Source organism: Sorghum bicolor, chromosome 2 (genome assembly GCF_000003195.3).
Source record: "Sorghum bicolor cultivar BTx623 chromosome 2, Sorghum_bicolor_NCBIv3, whole genome shotgun sequence".
In the NCBI taxonomy this organism is placed as follows: domain Eukaryota; kingdom Viridiplantae; phylum Streptophyta; class Magnoliopsida; order Poales; family Poaceae; genus Sorghum; species Sorghum bicolor.
The window spans coordinates 3,330,156-3,346,804 of NC_012871.2; the positions used below are offsets into that span (position 1 = coordinate 3,330,156).

Consider the following 16,649-nt stretch of genomic DNA (forward strand, 5'->3'; position numbering starts at 1 on the left):
TTATTTTAAATATTATTATTAGAGTTAGTTACGTAGTAATTAGTTATTAGTTACTATTATTAATTAATATTATTAGAGTTATTTAGTAATTTAGTTAGTAAGTTAGTTTGTTTTGTCGGAAATAGTTAATAAATATTGGTTAGTTGATGAGGATTGTACTTCAATCGTTTTGTAGATGGATTACGGTGTAAGAGTTTTTTACGGAGGAAGTGTTAGGAGAGAGGATTGTCAGTTTGAGGATATGTCCGAGGATTTGGAATGGTTTGATGGTCCCCCTTGTTTCAGTGATCTGTGTGAGCGTTTGAGTTTGAAGTTTGGCGATGTTTTCACACTAAAGGGTAGGTTTGATGTTGGAAAGAATAGGGCACACTATGTGATGATGGACTTGTGTAACCAAGCTGAGTGGTCCCGATACAATAGGATTATCCAAGGTTCGAATGTAGGCATGGCTGAGTTGGTGTTGGAGACTGTTGAGAATGAGGAGCCGTCCTTCGACGACGGTGGTGATTGTGGTGTGCATGTCCAACAAACTATGGAGAGTATGGACTTGGATGGTAATTGGACGCAGGAGCGGGTTCAATCTCCTCCAGTTGGTCAAAGAAGAAATGATTTTGATGTAGACGAGTTTGAACAAGAGGAGAATGAGGCGGCAGAGGATTAAATGATTGGTGATGATGTTTGCTCTGATTGTGAGGATCATGTCGATCATGTGGCCACAGAAGTGGCTAATCCTAAGACCTGAAGGAACTAGGCCGTAGCTAGCTTCAACACCACATTTGCACATCACGGGAGGCGCAATAGACCTCCGCTTCTTCTTCCACTCTGGAACCTCCTCCTGCTTCTCAGGCTCTGGCCAATGGCTCTTTGGACCATAGATCCACTCCGCGAAACGGCACTTTCGAAAACCACGATCCTACAAAAAGAACACATTAGAACACACATAAACGAACTGAAATTTTAAGATTGACCCTAAAACTTACTTCACGCCGCAGAGGACAAATGAACTCTAGTTCATTCCGTGGATTTATCACGGCTTGTTCTCCGCAATGACACTTTGAAGGATCCTCGAGCCGCCGTGCAGAGGCGACGACCTTCTCTTCCTCCGTCATAGGAGGAGGGTTAGGGGGGGCGGAACCCAGCGAGTAAACAACTCACGTTTGCAATGATCAACGCCGGGGTAGAAAAGCAGAATTATTGGGTCAAACTTGTCCGGCCCGTCGATCCATTGGAAGAAAAAGCACCGGAAGTAGGGCTACAAAAGAGTTTCAATTGTCTCATTGGGAATAAAAAGATAAAAAACCAATAAGAAAAACAAAGGGCACAGTGACTTACGCTATAACTATAACAAGTATAGAAGCAACGTGCCGCAGTATCCGGATGTCTCGACTGGCTCACGTGTGCCGGATGTCCACAATCACAGTTAGGAATAGGTTCCTCGGGAGGCACGGGTGCATCCTTGCAAGACACATCGGGGTACAACTCTCTAGGACGACCCTTTTTTCGCCAAATCGACTCACGATACGAGTCCTCCATCTAAATACGCGAAAATAATTCAACACAAATCACATAACTAAACAAAGTAACGTAACAAAAGATTTACTAAACATATTAAAAATAAACAATTGAAGTTATCTAAACAATGAAAAGGTAAAGGTTGTAAGAAATTTACCTTCTCCAAACGAGGGGTGGCCGGGAAAACAACCGTGAAGAACGACGAGGTGGGGAATACGCAGCGGAGAGGGGCGCCGAGGCGGGGCAATGGGGGTGAAGGACGACGCGGAGGGGCACCGGAGAAGAGCGGAGCTCGGGTGTGATAGAGGGAGAGAAAGAGAGACCCTCGGGGTGAGAGAGGGAGAGAAATGAGAGGAAGATGGCCGTTCGGCCGACTAAGTAGGGCGCGGGCGTACCCCGCCATGATCCACGGCGGGTTCCACGTCACCACACGTCAGCACACAGGGCCATGCAGCGCTGACGTGGCAGGGACAACCCCGCCACCATGCATGGCGGGGTGCAGTGATTTTGCCCCGCCATGCATGGTGGCGGGGCCAAACGGTCTAGTTTTGAAAATTTTTTCAAAAGTGTGTCAAAATTAAAATTTGTTTTAAAAATGGGCTAAAAATAAAAAAAAAATTCACGGTAGCTAGGTGCGGCGAATGCGATCGGTCGCTCGTCGCTTGCCCTATTGTTGCCGTGTGACCGCGAACGCGATGGATATGGATGTGAACGGCTGTCTGCCTGACCCTCCTGACCCTGATCCCGATCGACCCATGGACACGGACCGTTCGCGCGGCCTCGAACGCTCATGATGGGCGGGTGCGGTGCCCCGGACGGAGGGTGAAAGAAAGTTCCCCTCCCCCCGAGTGCCGACATCGCATCGCATCGCATCCACCGCCGCCGCCACGGCTGGACCTGGACAGCGACCAACGCCTCGCCCTCGCATCCGCCGTCAGATCAGATCGCCGTCGCCCCGTGGCGGCGGCACGGGCGCAGCAGCGCACGGCTCCCAGACCCAGAGTGCCCCCAGACCGCGCTTTGTAGCTTGTCTCGTGCCGCCACCGTGCAGCGCCGGCCCTGACACTGTCACTACGCTGGTAGTAGTAGATCAGCAGCCGCCACGGGCGGCGGCCGCAGCCGGTGCCGGTGCCGGTGGCCATTGCCCATTGCCGAACCGGCAGGCGGCAGCAGTAGTAGCCTGCCACCTCCCCAGCTCCCCTCTACAGTAGTAGCCTGCCGCCTCGCCTCGTGCCGCGCACCTGCTGCCCAGCCCCAGCAGCTCGCTCCCCTTTTCCTCCGTCCCCCCGTCCCGCCCCGCCCCGCCCCGCCCTCATAAAATCTCGCTTCTCGCCTGTCAGTCATCACTACTACTCCAGTCGCCACCCACCACCACCACCTCCATCGCTGGCGGCAGTCATCAGTCAGTCCTCAGTCCACTCCCTCCCGCCCCGCGCCCCCAAAAACCTCGCCTCCCGAGTCCGCCCCCGCCGCGCCGCCGAACCACAGGCCCGATCGCCAGCCGCGCCAGATCTGACGACGACGACGGGCCCCACCATCACGGCCGCGCCGATCGCTTTGCTTTCATCCCGCGCGCGCGCCCTCATTCTCACCGTCACCGCCACGCCACTCGGTTCACTTCCTACCCACTAGCGCCGCTACCGAGGTGCGCGCGGCCTCGGAATTGCGCCCGTCCACGTGGGAATCCGCCGCCGCCGCGGGCGGCAATGCGGGGCGCGTGGTAGGGGGCCGCAGCCGCGATGGAGGTGGAGGCCGTGGGCTGTGCAGGCGCCGCCGTCGCCGGCGGCGGCGGCGCGGGGGGCAAGCGGGGCCGGGCGAAAGCTGGCGCGGGAGCGGAGCCGGAGCCCAAGCGACGCGCGGTAGCGGTCGCCGTGCCGCCCGCCGCCGGTGCGCCGTGGGCGCAGCAGCACCCGGCGTCGCGGATCTACCGCGTCTCGCGGGCGTCGGGGGGCAAGGACCGCCACAGCAAGGTGTACACGGCCAAGGGCATCAGGGACCGACGCGTCCGCCTCTCCGTCGCCACCGCCATCCAGTTCTACGACCTGCAGGACCGCCTCGGGTACGACCAGCCTAGCAAGGCCATCGAGTGGCTCATCAGGGCTGCCGCTGACGCTATCGACAAGCTCCCTTCGCTCGACGCCGCCGCGGGGTTCCCCGCGCACCCGGCCTCCGCCGCCAAGGACCACCACGCTCACCACGGCCCGCCGCCTGCTGGTGACGACGGCGACGAACACCACCACCACCAGCAGCTCACGAGGTCCGGATGTAGCAGCACGTCCGAGACAAGCAAGGGCTCGGTCCTCTCGCTCTCCCGCTCCGAGAGCCGGGTCAAGGCAAGGGAGCGCGCTAGGGAGCGGAGCGCCGTTGCCAGGGACAAGGACAAGGACAAGGACCCCGCCGCGGCCGCCAACGACGGTACCGCCAGGCGCGTCGTGGCTACCACTACCTCGGCGCAGGCGGCGTCCTTCACCGAGCTGCTCACGGGGATGGCCGCGGCCAGCGCCGCCGCCCCCGCGGACCACAAGCACCACCAGCAGTCGTCGGTGTCCTGGGGGCAGACGACGACTGTCTCCGCTGCCACCGCCGACTACATCGGGTTCGCGCAGCCCCGGAAGGGCGCGGGGCACGCGATGGCGCACGCCTTCGCCGCCCCCGCTCCCCACCTCGGCAACATTGCGTCCATCGCCATGGCCCCGGCGGCGCAGCACTTCGGCTTGGCCAGTGGTGCCGTCACCGTCGCCTCTGGCGGCGGCGAGCCGAACGCTGAGATGACGCACTTCTCGTTCTTGCAGGACCATTTCATGCCCGTCCACGCGGCGCCGGCGCCGGCGCCGACTCCCGCCATAGAATACAACCTCAACTTCTCCATGTCCTCGGGTCTTGTGGGTGTCAACAGTAGGGGGACCCTTCAGTCCAATTCGCAGCCGCACATCTCCGGCCACCACCACCACCAACAACAGCTCCAGAGGCTGTCTACTCCACTGGACGCTCCCAACATACCCTTCCTGTTCAGCCCGCCCGCCGCTGCCGCTGCAGCGCCCACCACGGCCGAGGGCCAGTTCGCCGCGTTCCAGCTCTGGAACGGGTTCCAGCACGCAGACATGAAGGAGAAGGGCAAGAACTGATCGACACCTGCCCAGCGCTGTGCGGTGCTATCTGGATGGTAAGCTCATCAACTCTCATCCCTTCTTTGCTTTTTGGATGCTTGTGCGTTGGGGCCTTAATTTAAGGCTACGATGCCTGCCATTTGCCAATTTGATATGATTATCGCTCCCTTTTGGTGGAACTCGAGGTGCCTTGTGTCCCCAAATCCCATAAAACTCTCGGCTGGTTCTTGGCAATTGACGAGTGTCAAGGCTTTAGTGGGAGCATTCGGCCCAGCTTTACAAATTAGAACAGGTGTCATTTCACTACTCACTGGGGAGGGATCTGGTTTGGTGTTCTGTTCCACCCATCAGCTATTTCATAGGAGACAGGCCAATCACATGGTTTCTGTTTGCCCGGCACTGGATTTTTAATGCCTTAATTTGTAGTAAGCCCAGGCTACGTTGTGGTAGCATTGCATGAAAAGGATCTGCTGTACTATGAATCTATGATCAAATGCATAAACCGGAGACAAAAATACCAACATAGCACTGTCATTGTTTAAACACATCTCCCAATGGTCTTTTGCTTGGTTCAGATACAGCCAGTGGCATAGTTTAACGTTTCCTTTCCCATGTTTTCTTCTTTGTCAGCACATACTAAAAATCACAACTACAGCTGTTCTCCAAAATAAACTTTATGATTGCAAATGTATGCATTCGGAGAGTAATCCTGTTATGACGTTTGGTGTTTTGGCTGTACTTCTCAGAACAAAGTTGAAAGATTTCAAAAATCTAAGTTCCTTAGTGGCTACCGATGTAATTGCATAACTCATAACTGTATCCTGAAGTATCGTTGAAACAATATAAACACTCAACTACCATTTTTATACAGGCTGATATAGTTTTCAAAAGACCTTTTCAAGGTTCAGTAGAGGTGATGGCATAATTGACCTGTTCCTTCACTATGTTCTTCCGAAGCAGTGCAAGATTTGTGCAACGTCTGAGTAAATATGCAACAAAGCTTAGCTAAAAATGAACTCTAATTCATGTTGTGAAATGCTATGATTTTTTTTCTTTTGAAAGGGAAGAAGCTATGGTTTTTGGCATGTTTGATTTCCAATCAAATTAGCTGCTTGTTTTGTTAAAAACCCGCACACTTTACCTATGCCACTGCAAATATTGCCCCCGTGGTTATGATGCCACTGGAGTGAACAACAAATGGGTGCATCTGAATTTATGAATTGTGGGTCCAGTGGCAAATTTGGGAAGCCCAATGTTTGCTGCCGTAAGAATCCAAGTGGCTCATCTTCTTACAGAAGATAAATGCAATGTAGTTCAAAATAGGTATGCCACTTGTTGGCTCCTGGAAAAATGTATTTCAACTAGATAACTTAATTTGTGTCCAAAAAGGCATGTCATTATTTGAGAGTTTACAGTATATTTCTCCTTCTCTCTCAGTATCTTTCTGGCTCAAACTTGAAAGACATAATGCGACCATGTTAAGACTACAGGGTCGAAATCTTAGATTTGGTACTTGCTAAAGAATACAGCATTCCATACCCCAAGTGAAGCATTTTATTTCCCATCTGATAACTTTTGGTGCATTGCTAATGGAGTTTCATCTACAAGTTTAGAACTTGTTGGCTAAGTCCCTGTCCTCAATAATAGAGATGGACCACAAGTGGCATGTGCAATTTATGTGCTGAATTTCTGATTGACTGTTGTATCAACAGTGATAAGTGGGGATGGTAAGTTGTTTCCAATGAAAGCAAATCAACAGTATTCCCTTCCTCATACATTTATTGTCCTGAAAACAAACCAATAAAATGTCAACACTTATATTATAGGAAACTCACCTTATACGTTTATTGATGTTCTGAAAAACTAAGTATTGTAACCTTTCAAAAAAAACAAGGTATTGTTGTGTTAGTCTTGTCTTGGGAGTCTGCATATATAACCATGGTTTATTTGCTCAAGAAAATGCCATATTGAAATAAAAAGCGCTAGCTAGGCACTAGCCACTAGGTGGTGATTAGATGCTAGGTCAGAGGATGGCATCTAAAGCGTAGGTATGCATCTTTGTTGTAACAGTCCTCTAACAAAACAAGACACCTGTCTCCATTGAGGGATGAACAGTTCACTGTGATCGTCTTTCACCTGTGTCCATTGAGGGATGATTATTCTATTGCATATTGGAAGATCTTTCATATGATGTATTCCGTATTTTTTCCACAAACCATATTGGAAGATCTTTCATGTGTGAGTATTCTTTATTTTTTATCTAGCACATGCATAAAATGTTTCAAAATGACTAGTTTTATTTAACTAAATAGGTCCTTTGCCATTTCCAAAATTAAAAAAGGACAATTGCTTTGTGTTCTTCTGTCAGACAAGAAAAGCGTATAAATAATCCAAAAGCAAAAGGATTGGTCTGTTGCACAGTATTACTTGCTGTTGCACCTAAGAGCATCTTCAACAGATTACTTATCTCATCCCCAATACCAAAAACATGCAATATAAGGAATTGTGGTTGCACCAACAAATTACTCATCCTATCCCCAATACCTTAAAGTTTTAAGTAATTACTCAAAATCCACCCTGTAGGAGATCCACCCCCTCTCCCATATCCACTTTAAAAGATATTGGTAATATGTTGGAGGAGAAGATAAAGCTACACCACCATTAATAGGAGATCACCTATATAGACTTTTAGGAGATGAAGGATAGATAATCTGTTGGAGATGCTCTAGCAGTTATTATTAGTTAGTATTATAGCTGTGTTAACGCTTTCCTAAGTTTTCTTTTGGGAAGGAATGTATACAAGCTGAATGTTTAATAACATATTTCCTTTTTTAGGAAAGTTAATAATGTATTTTTAGAGTCCTACTATCTATGGGGTTGCATTAATAAAATATAGTCAATATTCATATATGATCATCACTTTTTCTTATTTTTCTGATATGAGGATGTCGTTTTCAAAACTCAACACTATAATTTTAAATTTATAGAAAAACTATTTTTTTATCATTGTTGTTTTCTGTTCTGTAGTGTTCTATTTACAGCACCTATTAGAGAAATTAAATAAAGGACACTACTAGTCATTTATTAATTATGCTATCATGAATAGGTTGAACTAATCTTGTTGGTATCACTTATAATAGTAGAACCTTTATATCTTATATATGTTTTTCTTTAATGATGCCATTCAGATTCTAAAGTATGCTAAGTTGCTAAGCCCTAGGTATCATTGAATTTGGTTGCCCTATCTTATTTCTGGAAAGCTTTGAAGTGGAGACTTTATGATAAAAGCTAAGCACTTTTAATAATTAAATTATCCTACATATAGGCTTGTCTACCTCGAGTTCTGGCATATATCACCTAAATAAGGCCTACTGGCCGACCTACTAATATTATTTTTTATTTATTTCTCCTTTTTTATCTTAAGTATAACTATATCTGCTTCAGCAGAAGCAAAATATTTAGCTGGCTTATAAGGCTTCTAAATTTGAATAGCCTTTTTGAGTTATTGACAAAATAACAACCTTAGCTTTTAGGGGTTGCTGGCTCTGTGCAAAACAAGAAAACTAGGATTTTCCTAAATTAATTGAACAAGCTATGAGTGGCTCTGCATTCTTTGCTTCCAAGTTTCTTATGGCAGTCAGCCAATAAAGTTTGCCATTATGCATTGTAATGTCTAGTGTTTTTGCCTTCCTACAACTGTCTTGTGTTTCCATTTTGTAGCCTTACATAGTATAACGTACGATTTACTTACTAGAATCTCTGCCTGAAGGTCTTGTGGTTTACAGTTTACTACACTCTGGACTCCTGAAATTTATTTACATATTGATAATATATAAAGCTACATGGAATTGTATCCCCATCGTTATCCTCAATATTGATCCTGACTAGTGAAATGAAGCTTGAATTTGACTATGCATGCTGATAGAATAATCCTGGAGTCAAGTCACTCTTGGCTATTTGACCTGCTATTGCATGCACCTCAAGAAAGGGTGTTCTTGTGCTCAATTTTTATTCTGCGGTCAACTTAAGCTTGAGTTTGACATGCTAACAGAATATTCTTGGGAGGGTTGGTCAAATGAGCAATGCAATGGGCTATTTGACCAGCTATTGTGATTAACCTTATGAAAGGGCTTCAGTGCTTCTCTCTAAAATGAACTGGAATGAAAAAGAAAAGTGCTCTACTAATTAGTTCTGACAGTCTGACGATAGTGCCCGTTTTCAACAGAAAAATAGTAGTGTCATAGCTCAATCTATCTTGTTTGTCAGCCCTGCAAACTGTTTCGAGTGGCAGGAAAGTCATATACATTATGTATTGTTTGTTGATAGCAATAATGCAACACAATGCCTGCTTTTCCTTTTTTTATCTGACCGAAATCATCATTGTTGACATTTTACAGGATGTGAAAACATCAAATCAAATAATTGCAACCTGCCCCTGGAAGCACCATTCATTGCTTGAAGCTGCCATAAGTGCGTTGGGGATGATTCCCCGAATTCTTGGAAGCAGATCATCCTTCAGACATCTGGTCATCACAGAAGAACCTCATCGTCTTTACTACTCTGACAACCTTCTGCACTTCTTTTTCCGCCTGCTGCTGTATTCATTTCCTGGAGGTGAGATTTTCGGTGCATGATTTGCCAGAGTGCGCTGTCAGAAAGCCATTGTAATCCTTCCCATTCTGAACTCTGCAATGGATGGATTCGATTCGGCCCCTTGATCGGCGCTTTCCAGTTTCAGGGATCAGTTATCCCTGCCATTTGTATGGTTCTCGGTTGTGTGTTGTACAAGAAGTGAGAAGACTCCAATGCATGAAATGAAGTCATATGTGGGCAAGTTTGTGCCCCTGTTGTGTGTTCTGAATACTGGCATAATGGGAGTCTCAGATGTAAATTTAATTTCTTGTTTGCAGTGATTATTTCATATTGATCCCTGATTTGTGAAAATCTAGCAACTTGTGGTCGATATATGCTGCAGAATGAACGTGCTCAACTGATTGAATTCTGAACAATGATGAAAGTGTAGAATACAGTCTCTGCCTTAGTGGCTTGCAATTCATCAATTTGAGCAGCATGTGAGGAACTGATGGAAGTTCTGAATTAATCAGTGATTTCACGCCAGAATTTGACAGATGTGAGTTTAGACGTGTCTTCAGCAAGACCCAAAGCTATTTTAAAGCCGTGGAATTCTCAGTGAACAGTATCTTGTTAGGTGTGGTTTGCTGTAGCAGTCAGATAAAGCTTGGTGCGATCTAGCCAGCTTTAGAGGCGTGGCAGCACGGGTCACTGGATCGGCGCGCTTTTATCAAAGAGCTTGCAGGAGTACCTAATTCTGTGTGCCTTTGATGACATGCTTGCAGGTTGCAGGACACCAAGTCAAACACAACAGGAGATGTAGAGGGTGGTCAAGGCATCTATCGTTTGGAACTGAGTAGGCTGAAGGTAGAGGCTTTTCCGAACACGGTAATTCACTTTTTATCATGTTACTATTACAGTTAGTAACAAGTCAAAAAGAAGCAAAAAATAATCCAGGATCAATCTGTCATTATTTATAGCCACACTGGTCTATGTAGTATGTACAATGTTCAAGCTAGCTAGCGATAGTTGAATCTGTATGTTCTGCTGAAGTGAATCTATCAATCTAGCTGAGTGTTTCAGAAAAGGAACACTCAAAGGTGTCTGCCTCCATTGAAAGAGCACTATCTGAGGTAGGAGTGAATAACTTCACTTCAAATGCTTCTAGCCTTCAACTGGTGGTTAGTCTTGGTCAGAAAGACGGATCTCTTTTCCATTTGGAGTCAGGTTATAGCCAACAACTTCTTGGAAATCAAGATTTCAGACTAGATGGTCTTCAGCTACGAACAAAGTTAATCTATGGATGCTCCCTTGATGCATGCCTAGTAAAATAGATTGATGATACTGGCCTGCCAAACAAGGAAAACAATTAACTGGCGAGCAAGATTTTTGTAAGAAGGAACAAAACAACATTATTTTCTTCTGATTACTGTCTTAAAACTGGGCAATAGTTATACTAATAGTTCATTTATTTCTCAAACAATGTAGAAACTATCAGATGTCACTTGATCTCAGCACTCCTTAACAAAAGAAAACTGTTACTTGACCTCACCTCTAAATTTTTGGGGACGAATCATATTCTATAGGTGCTTCGGATGCTGGCGACGAGAATGAGTCATAGGAGGACGCTCTAGCGTCGATTAACATGGAAATGACTTCTCTCATGCTAGGTCTATCAAATGGCGACTCATTGGTGCAGAACAATGCAATTTTTAGCACCAGAGACATTTCTTCCACGACTCTCCTTGAGCTCAGGTCTAGTCTGCTGTCAAACACTTCTGTATTTGGCATCATTTTGTTCATCATCCGCCTCACCAAATTCACAAGATCTCCTCCTTTCTCAAGAGGCTGAATTGGAGACTGCCCAGTCAGTAGTTCCAACAAAACTACTCCGAAACTATAGACATCACACTTCTCAGTGACCTTCATGGTGAATGCATACTCTGCACAGGATAAAACACACACATGATTAGTAGCCATAGACATTGCTTAATAAACTGAGTTTGCTAGTTTGTTGCTGGAAAGAACAGCTTAGAGCATCCCCAACCGTTTTGCAAATAAGCTTTGCATTCATGTATTTGCAAAAAAGTCTTAAAAACACTTATCCAACGGTTTGGCATTTAGACTTTGCAATTTTGTTAACTTGGCAAAAAGAGAGGAAGGATTGGCATATATGCCAAACCTGTTCACACTTGGCATTGGGAAATTGGTGCGAAGTGATTAATGCCAAACCATTGGAGATTGCCTCTTTTCACCTTTGCCATATTTTTTTGAGACTTGGCAAACTCCCTCATTTGCCAAAACGGTTGGGGATGCTCTTAGTAAACTAAGATATGTGCATGCTGCAACTGCAAGGTAATGTGGAATCTATACAGAACTCCTAACACAGTGGTTTAGAGAACAGATCTTACCTGGAGCAATGTAGCCGTATGAACCAGCAACCGCAGACATTGATCTAGAGTTGGAAATGTCAATAAGTTTGGCCAAACCAAAGTCCCCTACATGAGCCTCCATCATCTCATCAAGCAATATGTTGTTCGATTTGATATCACGGTGAATGACCTGTGGTTTGCAGTCACTGTGAAGATACCGCAAGCCTTCAGCAGCACCCAGAGCAATCCGGTAACGCGTGTCCCAGTCCAGTAGATAGGCATCCTTGCTGCCATGAAGCAATTCTCCCAGGCTACCATTTGCCATGTACTCATACAGGATAAGATTTGAGTCCTGGTGGGAGCAGAAGCCATAGAGCTTGACAATGTTGCGGTGCCTGACATTTCCAAGCGTAGTTATCTCAGCTCGGAAGCTTCTGTCAATGTTCGAACCTTCTCCTTGGGCCTTGAGCTTCTTGACTGCGATTTTCCGGCCATCAGGCATCACAGCCTTGTAAACTGTGCCACAAGCACCTCTTCCAATCACAGCACTCTCTGAAAAGTCCTCGGTTGCTTTCATAAGCTCCTGATAGGTCACCCGTTCCTTCAGGCAGTAGTGGGGACCAGAAAACCCAGTCTTGCGCTCTTCACTTGATACAAGCTCTGGTATCTTGGCTCTTAAGGCCCAGCAAACGACTGCAATCAGCACCAATGAAACCAAAGCAATGACAATGGAAGCAATGCTGATGATCTTCTCCCTGAGAAAGCGCTTCTTCTGTGCTGCTGCTTCCTTGCTTGAGTAAGACGATGCTGAACCTGGACATGCTTTCCCCTTGATACCACAAAGGCCATTGTTCCCAAGGAAGTTGCTGCTGTCCAAGTGCTCGAACAGAGGAGTGCTGGGAAGCGGCCCAACGAGATTGTTGTAAGACAGATTGCACTCCAACAGGCTCGAAAGGTCACTGAACGAGGAAGGAACTTGACCTTCAAGCTCATTGTTGTCCAAGTACAGGTACTGCAGCATGTGCAAATTCCCGAGCTGCGTCGGTATCTCACCAGACAGCATGTTGTGACTGACATTTAGGGCAATCTGCAGGGAACTAAGCTCACCAAGCTCAACCGGGACCTGACCAGACAGACGGTTGCCTCCCATCTCCAATTCTATGAGCCTTGAGAGGCCTCCAAAGCTGCTTGGAATGGTTCCATTCAGACTGTTGTCAGACAACTTGAGCTGCTCCAGGTTTCCCAGCCCACCAATCTCTGTAGGAATCACTCCAGTGAGTGAGTTTCTACTAAGGTCAAGCCTTTGAAGCTTTTTACACCTCGCTAGCTCCGAGGGAATTGGTCCCGTGAGCTGGTTCGACGAAATGTTGAAGGCAACAAGCTCCGTCAGGTTGCCAATGGCAGCAGGCATCTGTCCGACAAAGAAATTGTTGGACAGAATTAACCGCTCGATGCTCCTGAACTTGCCAATCTCAGGCGGTATCGGACCAGAGAACCGGTTCTGGTTCATTTCAAGCGATGTTAAGTTCTGTAGCAGCGATAGTTCGACAGGGAGGCTCCCGGTCAGCATGTTTCCCCCCAACCGGAGCTGTGTCAGAGTCTTGCAAGTCTTCACTCCTTGAGGGATGTTGCCGATGAGGTGGTTCGATCCGAGGCTCAAGAACATGAGCTTCTGGTATTTGCAGAGGTGAGGAGGGATGCTCCCGGTCAGCTGGTTGTCTGACAAGTCGAGCACTGAAAGGTTGCTGTTGGCTCCCAACAATGGAGGGATGGCGCCCTGGAGTTGGTTGTCAAAGAGTTCCAAGTACTCCAAGCCACTCAGGTTCTGAAAGACCATCGGGATTGTGCCGGTGAGGTTGTTGATAGACAGGTCGATCTTTCTTATGCTGCTTAGCTGGCCGAGCTCCGGTGGGATGGTACCTTGCAGACGGTTCTCGAAGAGATAGAGTAGCCGGAGCGTGGATATCCGGCCGAGCTCGGCAGGGATGACGCCGGTGAGCTTGTTCTCCGAGAGGTCAATCTCCAGGACACTCTGCAGGTTTCCCAGCTCAGGCGGGATGGTGCCGTCGAGCTGGTTCCGGTAAATGTAGAGCTTTAAGAGCGACGGCAGCGCCGCGAGCTCCCTGGGCACGCCGCCGGTGAAGGAGTTGTCGTTGAGGGCGAGCATCTGAAGGTTGGTGCACTCGCCGAGCTCCGGCGGCACGTCGCCAGAGAGGTAGTTCTGCCAGAGGATCAATGTGGTGAGGTTCTTGAGGCGGGAGAGCTCCCTCGGAAGCTCCCCAGCGAGGTGGTTCTGCGCGAGGCCGAGCACCTCGAGGCTGGCGCACTCGGTGAGCTCGACGGGGATGGGTCCGGAGAGCTGGTTGAGCCCGGCGCGGATGACGCGCAGCCGCTGGAGCGCGGAGACGGAGGCCGGGATCCTCCCGGTGAGGTTGTTGCTGTAGATTTCGAGCTCCTCGAGCGCGGTGAGGTTGCCGATGGCGAGCGGGATGTCGCCGACCAGCAGGTTCTCGCTGAGGAAGAGGCGGCGGAGCGCCGGGAGCGCGCAGAGGTCCGGCGGGACGGCGCCGTGGAGCGCGTTGGTGCTGAGGTCGAGCACCTCGAGCGCGGCGCAGGCGGCGAGCCCCTGCGGGATGGGGCCTTTGAGAGCGTTCTTGGAGACGTTGAGCACGGCCAGGCGCGGGAGCGCGCAGACGGCGGCGGAGAGGCCGCCCTGGAGGTTGAGGCCGTGGAGCGTGACGCCGGTCACCTCGCCGGCCGTGGAGCAGGCAATGCCGGCCCACCCGCACGGGCCCGCGCCGGCGCCGCCCCAGGTCGAGAGGCGTCCGTCCACGTCCTCCAGCGCGCGCTTGAACTGCAGGAGCGCCGCCGCGCCACCGTCCACGTCCGCGGCTGTGGCCGCCGAGTTGAGATTGAGAAGAGCCAAGAGGAGGACCGCCGCCGGGAGCGAGAACCGCGGCACGCCCGCTGCCATTGCCGCCGTCGCCGCGCGCATCCTACTCCTGGAGCAAGAACCGGACCCCCCGGGGCCAGCAGGTGGAGCGAGAGGCGCAGAACTATGATGACAGCGGCGAGGAGCAGAGTGCCATGGACAGACAGGACAGAGGTGAGGTAGCGGCAGCCGAGGAAGCCGTCGTCTTGTCCGTCCCCCCCACCACCACCAAAGTACCAGTAGCCACTAGGAAGACGGACAGCGCGGCATGCGCGGGCGGGAACGAGGCGAGGTGGGTGACACTGGTTGCGCAACAGGGCGGCGGGAGTGGTGGTGGTGGTGGTGGCCGCGAGTGAGTGGCACTGTGGGGGGAGGGGCGGCAGGGAGAAGGGATGACAAGGAGCTTTATGGAGGGCGAGCACTGTGGAGGACGGGACAAGCGCGCGCCCGCGCCGGGGGTCAACAGCGCAGCGCAGGCGACGGACGGCATTGACGTGAAGCGCTGGCATTTCGTCGAGCAGGGCAAGAGCTGGCGGACGGGCGGGTGGTGGTGGTGGTGGTGGACGCCTGGACGGGCCCGCTTGTCAGAGACACGTGAGGCGGGGCTCGGCCGTACGGGCCGACGACGCGTAGAGAGGGAGAGCCGTGGAGGTATACGGCGGGCGCGTACGACTACTATCTGTGTTGGTGTGGGTTACGACTACTCGTCGCCGAAAGCCAGCTTTTGCGATCCGTGATCGAGTCGAGGTAGGAAAAAAGCGGGCCTCGCGACAGCTCTTTTTGGGTTGTTTCTTCTTCAATTCAACAAGCTCATATCTATGGCGAGTGAAAAAAAAATTGGAACACCATTTTTTTTTTCACAAATAGAACAAACCCATTTTCTTTTCAGGGACGAAGCCGGGATTTGGCCAGGGGGGGCTGATTCCTCTTCTTCTTTCTCCAGTGTCTCTTTTCCTTCTTCCTCCTCCTCCATGGCGTGGGAGGGGGAGGAGGGGCTTAGGGTGCTTAGTGTATCCATGGCCGATAGCCCGGGCTGAAGCACGGCTAGCACGGGCGATGGCTTCGTCGCTGGTTTCATTGAAAGTATCGTTTTTTATTTTACTTCTTGTTTGAATGGTTTTATTTAAAATTTATATATAAATATTATTTATTTTGTTATGACTTGTTTTGTAAATAAAAATACTTTAACAATGACTTACTTATTTTACTATTTCATAAAAAATTGAGTAAGACGAATGGTTAAATAAGAAGTCTAAAAGTTAAAAATGACACTTTCAGTTGGACGGAGGGAGTATATGTTAAGACAACCTAGTTTGTTATCATTTAGACTTTTAGGGAGCTCACTAGAAACGTGTTGTCTGTATTGTCAAACATTTATTGTAATTATAATGATGCGCAAATCTTCTATGTATTAGAGAAAATAATACAAATATGTGTAGTTCTCCTACAGAAAAACAAAACTTCTGTGATGTTCACAGGTTTTGGACAAAAGATCACAATACTTTAGCAATGATTGAATTTAACTATCGAACTATAGATGATATGTATGCATCTAACTTCTTTATTGGGACTGTGATGGTTGGTCATAGCTCAATAAAACAGGGCGTAATGAGCCGGTAGCGTGAGGGTGCATATCATGTGAAAATGTGTTAGTTTTTTGTTTTTGAAGAAAATAGGTTCAAATTCACTTGAAAGCATGCTTTCAATTTTCAAAAAAGTTTGTTAAATTTTCTAAATTTATATAGCCCCAATTTTTCATTCCATGCAGTTTTTTTAAATGGGTTTTGGTCACAACTTTTGTGACAAAATACACATCGATCTGTGAATGAACTGCACATGACACGTTACATATTGTTTCTAAACTTCAAACTATGCTTGCTTTTGGGTGAATTTGCACCATTTCTCAAATTTTGGTGCACTTTCACCTGATACGGGTGTGAGGGGAGAGAGGTGGTTGGAGTGGGAATGAAACTGGTGGCAAGGCCATGGGACATGAGAAGGTTAGATGATCTATGCAGCCGGTTGGTTGGAGATGACTGGGGTTGTATGTACGGGTGAGAGGTGGTTGAGATTTCAAAGGCTAATAATTACTTATTATAACTTCGACTTGTTTCCTCTTCTGCTTAATGAAAAACATGCATACAGTGTGATCAC

General features: G+C 48.4%; 2 protein-coding genes across 3 annotated transcripts; one reads left to right on the top strand and one right to left on the bottom strand.

The window, feature by feature from the left end:
- On the top strand, window positions 2,779–9,641 carry LOC8086415 (transcription factor PCF6). The gene is made up of 2 exons (XM_002459309.2): window positions 2,779–4,675; window positions 9,017–9,641. Exon 1 carries the CDS (start codon window positions 3,252–3,254, stop codon window positions 4,635–4,637), a length of 1,386 nt encoding a protein of 461 aa, XP_002459354.1. The 5' UTR covers window positions 2,779–3,251; the 3' UTR covers window positions 4,638–4,675; window positions 9,017–9,641.
- On the bottom strand, window positions 10,130–14,965 carry LOC8086416 (leucine-rich repeat receptor-like serine/threonine-protein kinase At1g17230). Of its 2 annotated transcripts, XM_021453888.1 has the most exons (3): window positions 11,603–14,964; window positions 10,744–11,134; window positions 10,130–10,540 (listed from the first exon to the last, which is right to left on the bottom strand). In XM_021453888.1, the coding sequence occupies exons 1-2, from the start codon at window positions 14,556–14,558 to the stop codon at window positions 10,746–10,748; spliced, it is 3,345 nt and encodes a 1,114-aa protein (XP_021309563.1). In that variant the 5' UTR covers window positions 14,559–14,964; the 3' UTR covers window positions 10,130–10,540; window positions 10,744–10,745. The 2 variants fall into 2 exon arrangements, with proteins under 2 accessions (XP_021309563.1, XP_021309564.1); XM_021453889.1 differs by lacking the exon at window positions 10,130–10,540 and having other exon boundaries at window positions 10,595–11,134; window positions 11,603–14,965.

Coding starts and splice junctions, on each gene's coding strand:
- LOC8086415 (XM_002459309.2), top strand. CDS start 3,252: ATGGAGGTGGAGGCCGTGGGCTGTGCAGGCGCCGCCGTCGCCGGCGGC.
- LOC8086416 (XM_021453888.1), bottom strand. CDS start 14,558: ATGCGCGCGGCGACGGCGGCAATGGCAGCGGGCGTGCCGCGGTTCTCG. Junction 11,135..11,602: donor ATACGGCTACATTGCTCCAG/GTAAGATCTGTT, acceptor TATCCTGTGCAG/AGTATGCATTCACCATGAAG.